The sequence below is a fragment of the Ctenocephalides felis genome, unplaced genomic scaffold (assembly GCF_003426905.1).
Source record: "Ctenocephalides felis isolate EL2017-DRISC unplaced genomic scaffold, ASM342690v1 CF-g0.4_SCAFFOLD_02429, whole genome shotgun sequence".
Lineage (NCBI taxonomy): Eukaryota > Metazoa > Arthropoda > Insecta > Siphonaptera > Pulicidae > Ctenocephalides > Ctenocephalides felis.
In genome coordinates this window covers 65,480-71,672 of record NW_020538583.1, presented here as the reverse complement: position 1 = coordinate 71,672, position 6,193 = coordinate 65,480, and the positions used below count along the sequence as shown (strand labels likewise).

At 32.1% G+C, this 6,193-nt stretch overlaps 1 protein-coding gene across 1 annotated transcript; it reads right to left on the bottom strand.

The window, feature by feature from the left end:
- Positions 1–495: 495 nt before the first annotated feature.
- On the bottom strand, positions 496–1,215 carry LOC113380861 (general transcription factor II-I repeat domain-containing protein 2B-like). Its single transcript, XM_026619926.1, has one exon. It carries the CDS (start codon positions 1,213–1,215, stop codon positions 496–498), a length of 720 nt encoding a protein of 239 aa, XP_026475711.1.
- Between the last annotated feature and the right edge of the window lie 4,978 nt (positions 1,216–6,193).

Genomic DNA, 6,193 nt, shown 5'->3' with positions numbered 1-6,193 from the left:
TTATCAAGATGAAGATTTGATCAAATTTTCATGAAAATAGGTCTAGCGGTTTCGGAGATTTAGTAAAAAAAGTAAAAAAAAAATAACATTTGGCGGTCAACAATAATCATTAGGCATTAGACATATGCACATCAAATTATCAGATATTTTATAGAGATTTTAACAATAAGTATACATTTTGTTAACATTCCTAAGGGTTCCGTACCAATGCTTATGCGTTAGACAGCGACGCGGCGCTTACGCGCTTCGATATTTAGTCTCTATGCATTAAAGCAGTACGATTGCTTTGAAAAAAAGTTCAGAATTTCCAAAATATTTCAAAATAAATTTTTCAACAAAAAGTAAGTTTTTGTCAAAAATTTATATAGTTCCTCAAAAATCTATTTTTTTTCAGAGTAAATTTTTTTCAAAAATGTTAATCTTTTCAAAAAAAAAATAATTTTTGGTACGGGAAGTTCCAGCAATTTGCCTTAAGGCACGATGCCATGCGGCCCACTAGTTCCAAGTTAAACTTACTTTAACTAAACACTCTTCAACAGCGAGAAAGAAGTCTTCACCAGTAGTTGTACCTTTCATTGGATGCACACTAAGAAGTTCCTCGCTAATTTCACATTTCTTGTTAATGCCGCGAATAAATATTAATAATTGACTTGTATCAGTAATATCGCAGGATTCATCTAAAGCCAGATAACAATAGGTAAAATCAGCAATTTTTGTTCTTAGCTGGTCAAGTAAGTTTCCTGAAATATTTTCAATCCGTCGTACTATTGTTCTTCTCGAAAGGCTTAAATTCTCAAAAATATGTTTCTTTTCAGGACAACATATCTCCGACACTTGTACCATGCATTGTTTAACAAATTCTGCTTCAGAAAACGGCTTACAGAACTTAGCAATTTTGTGTGCGACAACATAACTTGCTTTTGTGGTAGATATCTCTATATTACTTTGTTTAGTAAAACTATTTTGTTGCTTATTCAAGTTTTTTGCTAAGTTTTCTGCTACAGTTTGAAGTTCTTTTGAAGAAAGTGATGCATATTTTGGATGTTTTGTTTTAAAGTGCCTATTTAAATTGTATTCTTTGAAAACAGCAATTGTTTCCTGACAAACTAAACAAATTGCTTTCGTATTAATGTTTGTAAACAGATATTTTACCGTCCAAGCTTCATTGAAGTTTCTGCATTCCAAATCGACTTTTCTTTTTTTAAATTGACTCATTTTACAAAGGTCTACAAACAAGTAACTTAATATAATTTTCCCTAATACACTTTCACTTAATACACCTTCACTTAACACACTTTTTCAATTTTATATTTGCAAACTAATATTAGACTCGAACAAAAAAGAGTATGCGATCAGTGCTAAATCAAAATTAACAATACGCGTGGTGCGACCTGTAGTCGCTCGAAAAGCTCCTCTGTGGCGGAAACAGTGTTGCCAAAGGGGTAGCACAGTGTTACCAATTCTTTGGTGTTACCACATGTTGTTCTATAATAAGGGATGATTCCGAGAGATGGCATAACACCTCCCCCCTTGATAAGATTTTAGTTCGTATAACATTTTAGCAATTTAATGAAGACTCAATCACAAAAATTTCTAAAATTGGAATTTTGTTAGATAGATAAAAGGTATAAAATCTGTGATATAAAAATTAAAGCAAAATGAAATATTTGAGAATAAAGTTTTCATTACCAAACAGAATAGTAGTCGATAAATGAGTCTAAATTTGGAAAATTCTTTCAAAGCATTAAAATTAATCGAGGTGTAAATCATTAAAATTTTTGAACTCTGTGAGTATAGGATCATCGATATGAGGAATTTTCTTCGATGAACACTCGAGTTTAAATGAGGAGCATAGGACATGATTTGATATAGAATAATTTTAAATAGAATTTAAATAGCATAAAAATACAAATATATTTTTTAAATAAATAAATTGAAAATAAGGTACAAATTTGATCTAAGATATATGTAGTAGAAATAGACAATTGGATTTTTTATCATACAGTAACATCGATAACAAGTATTAAAAATTTATATCATAAGTAATCGATAGATTTCAAACATTAAAGAAATTGTTATAAATATTAAATAGAATAAACTAATAATTTATCTTTGAATATTAAATATAGAATGGAATTTGAAATAATTACATATTGAATGTATCGAGAAGTCGAGAAATGGAAAATTGTCTGGTGGACGATGATGTTTAGAAATTTTTAAATAATTAATTGATTTTAGATAAGATTTATAAGGACTTGGTAGAGTTTGATTAAGATATATTAAATTTGATTTAGAACTTTAAAACCACAATGAGTGCGATCGTCGCGAGCGACCCGCATGAGAATTGCGCGAAAATTGTTTCAAGCTCGCGACATCGTCCACACTAGTGCAGTCAGCCGACCGACCATTTTATTACGCCTAATATATATACAGTACGCACACTAATAATGTTTATGTCAACAAAATCTCATAAAAGAGTATAAAAAAATTTGCGTGCGGAATTTTTCAACGGGCCGGATAAAATAAGCAAAAGGGCCGGATCCGGCCCGCGGGCCGGCTTTTGCCCACCCCTGCTTTATATGATCCTACACATTTGCTAAAATGCATGAGAAATAACTTTATTAAGTATAACGTTAGATTTATGGATCAAAAAGTAGATGCATACGAAGCATGTTGGAAGGATATCAGAGATTATTATGACTTTGGTAGCAATTTGGGCATGTTTTGCCAATGCACTACTTTAACGGAACACCACCTTGATGAAACAAAAATGAGAAAAATGAAGGTTAGCCTTGCAGCACAAGTATTTTCTAAACGGGTAGCGCTTGGACTTCAATATTTTATTGTACATGCTCACGAAGCCAATGTGAGTGCTACTTCGGTAGGTACAGGAAAATTTTTGGAGTTCATGAATTACCTTTTTGATCGTGTTAATGGTTTATCTCAATTTCCAACAAATGGCAATACATATATTCCGTTGTGCCATCTTATATATAAAAATGGATCGCAAAATGTGTTGGTAAGCGCATAACTCAACAACGCCTGGACCAATTTGGCCAATTCTTCTTTTAAAATGTTCGTTCATGTCCAAGGATGGTTCTTACGGCGAGAAAAAATCGAATAATTGCCGGGAAACCCCTAAAAACAGCCCTTTTCTTTTTTAATCGAGTAGGCAACGAAATTTGTAAAAAAAAACAATTATCTATGTCATGACATTTTGTGTAGTTTTTGATAATCTAATTTTTAATATATTTATATAAACATAAAAATATCTTTCTATTAATTAACGAGCTATATTGGCAGCCAAAAACATTGATGTAAATGAATTAAATTTCAAAATTCAAGAACAAATTACAGGTGAATCAGTTGATTCGGAAATTAACCAAGATCCACTGGAGTTTTTAAACTCGCTGGATTTGCTAGGATTGTCACCTCACAATCTTCAATTAAAGGTTGGATCGGCAATTATAATGTTGCGAAATATCGACCAACCGCGCCATTGCAACGGCACAAGGTTAGCGATAAAAAAGTACCAAACAACGTGATGGACGCAACTATATTGTAAGGATAGTATAAAGCAAAAGATGTTCTTGCACCGTACATCCCAATGATTCCGACTGATGTGCCATTTGAGATTAAACGACTACAGTTTCCAGTGAGTTTATGGTATTAAGTGTTTGTGGTATTAATTTGGAAAACCCATGTCTCTCACATGAAAAATTGTATGTTGTCTGTTCCCGTATTGGAAAACCATCAGATTTGTTTGTCTATGCGCCAGGTAATCAAACTAAAAACATCGTTTATCACAAAGCATTACAATAACTAGCTGTAAGTGGAATTCTGTCTTAAGGCAATTAGGGCATCGTGCCTTAAGGCAAATTGCTGGAACTTCCCGTACCAAAAATTATTATTTTTTTTAAAAACGATTAAAATTGAAAAATTGAAAAAAATTTACTTCGAAAAAATAAGATTTTTGAGAAACTATAAATTGGACAAAAAATTACTTTTTCTTGAAAAAAATTTTTTTTTAAAAAAAATTTTTTAAATTTTTTTTTTTTTTAAAAAAAAATGTTTTCTTTATTTTGACATATTTTGGAAGATCTGAACTTGTTTTTCAGAGCAATCGTACTGCTTTAACTGCATAGAGACGAAATATAAAGCGGGTAAGCGCGGCGTCGCTGTCTAACGGGTAAACATTGATACGGAACCCATAGAAAAATAAACAAAATTTATACTTATCGTTAAAATCTCTATAAAATATCTGAAAATTTGATGTGCATATGTCTAATGATCATTTTTGACCGCCAAATGGCATTTTTTTTTACTTTTTTCGTTATATCTCCGAAACCGCTAGACCTGCCTTTATGAAAATTTGATCAATTCTTTATCTTGTCAATACAAGTAAAATGTTTTTTGAATTATTAAAATCGGACGCTCCGTTCTCTTAAAAACTGAGTTACCGTTTTCGGAACTTTTTGCCCCGTATCTCCGGAACGGCTAGACCTGCCTTCGCCAAAAACTAATCAGCACGTCTCCTTATCAATACGAATCGAATGTTTTTTGAATTATTCAAATCGGTTGATCCGTGTTGCCGAAATCGTCGACAAAAATTTGTATCCGCACATACATACACACACGCACACACACACACACACACACACACACACACACACACACACACATACATCCATTTTTTCTAAGGTATGCCAAAATATTCAGAAATCTCTGAAACGTAAAGATATATAAAAATTTTCATTTTCGATTTTTTTGCGATTACTATAACTTACCCTACGGGAAGTTAAAAATTGAACTGATTTTTTAATTATGATTTACATGATTAAAATTACTTACTTTTAAATGCTTATAGTGTTTTATTTAATTATTTTTAATTCACACCGAATTATTACCAAGGTGACGGTTCTGTTCAGGATAATTTTTGCAAAGAATAGAAAAAAGGTAGGAACAAAACACCGCCACATTACAATTTTTTTTTGACAGGACAAAGTCTGTCGGGTCGGCTAGTTAATGATAATTCTGTATATATTAAATTCTGGAAAATAGCAAGGCAAGTGTAAGATTCAATGTACTTCATTAAAAAAAAGATTCAGTTAGAACCATAATAAAAACTCCTACCATTAAGAATTGGTTCAGAACCATAGATGGCTTGGAACATATATGGGGAAAAATCCGGTTAATCAATGGCTTTAATTTTTTGTGAAGCGAAATTTCAATCAGAATCCGTTAGAAAACTTTTTTGGCAGCATTAGAAGGCAAGGTGGATGTAATAAGAATCCAAATTCTTATTCTTTTATATCCTCCTTTAGGAAACTGATTATAAATAATTTTTCATCTCGTCATTCGCCTTCTAATTGTGAAGTTGATGACAATTGTGGTTTACCTGCTGCTTATCGAGATTTTCTTGATAGCGATCATGTTTTGAATAGAGAGGTTTTTTATGAAGAAGTTGATGAAGAGCCTTTTCTCTTTCAAGACATGACGCTTTACAGTAAAGCTGCCAACGCATATGATGCAGGGTAATGTATTAAGAAACTTGTGGGAGTCGTTATGTATATGAAAGTATAAACTCCACTTGCATGAAATTATATAAAATTTATTCATTATAAAATATTACTGGTAATTCGACCTTCCATCATCTTCAAACTCTGCTTATGGTTCTGAATATAAGTCATGTAGTGAACTTCCTGAACCTCGATGTCTTGGTGAACTTCAAAGATTCAGCCACGATCTACTGTATTAATTTTTATTTCTATAATATTTTGGGTAAACAGATGGCACTCTGTAAGAATATGAATTTTCACAATGATTAATATAATCTTGTCGGCTTCAGTAGCCTTTTGGATCATACATCGGATTCTCGAATCCTTGTGGCTCTGTGACAAACACTTTTATCAATTGCTTACCATTTACACTGCCATCATAATTAATTGGTACTAGTTATAACAGAATTACTTGATGTTTGGAATGCATTATTTATGGTTACAGTTTCCATTTCCACAGATGTTGCTTTCGTATCTGTTAGGTTCTTATCAGAGAAAGAAGTTGGCTCTTTATCCAAACCAGGATCATTGGTTTCTTTAACATAAGAGTCCAGAATTGTGGAATCCAATAAATAATTTATGTCATCATTTTGTTTTGACACGTCGCTGTCGATTTGTTGAGTTGAGTTAACGGA

Coding starts and splice junctions, on each gene's coding strand:
- LOC113380861 (XM_026619926.1), bottom strand. CDS start 1,215: ATGAGTCAATTTAAAAAAAGAAAAGTCGATTTGGAATGCAGAAACTTC.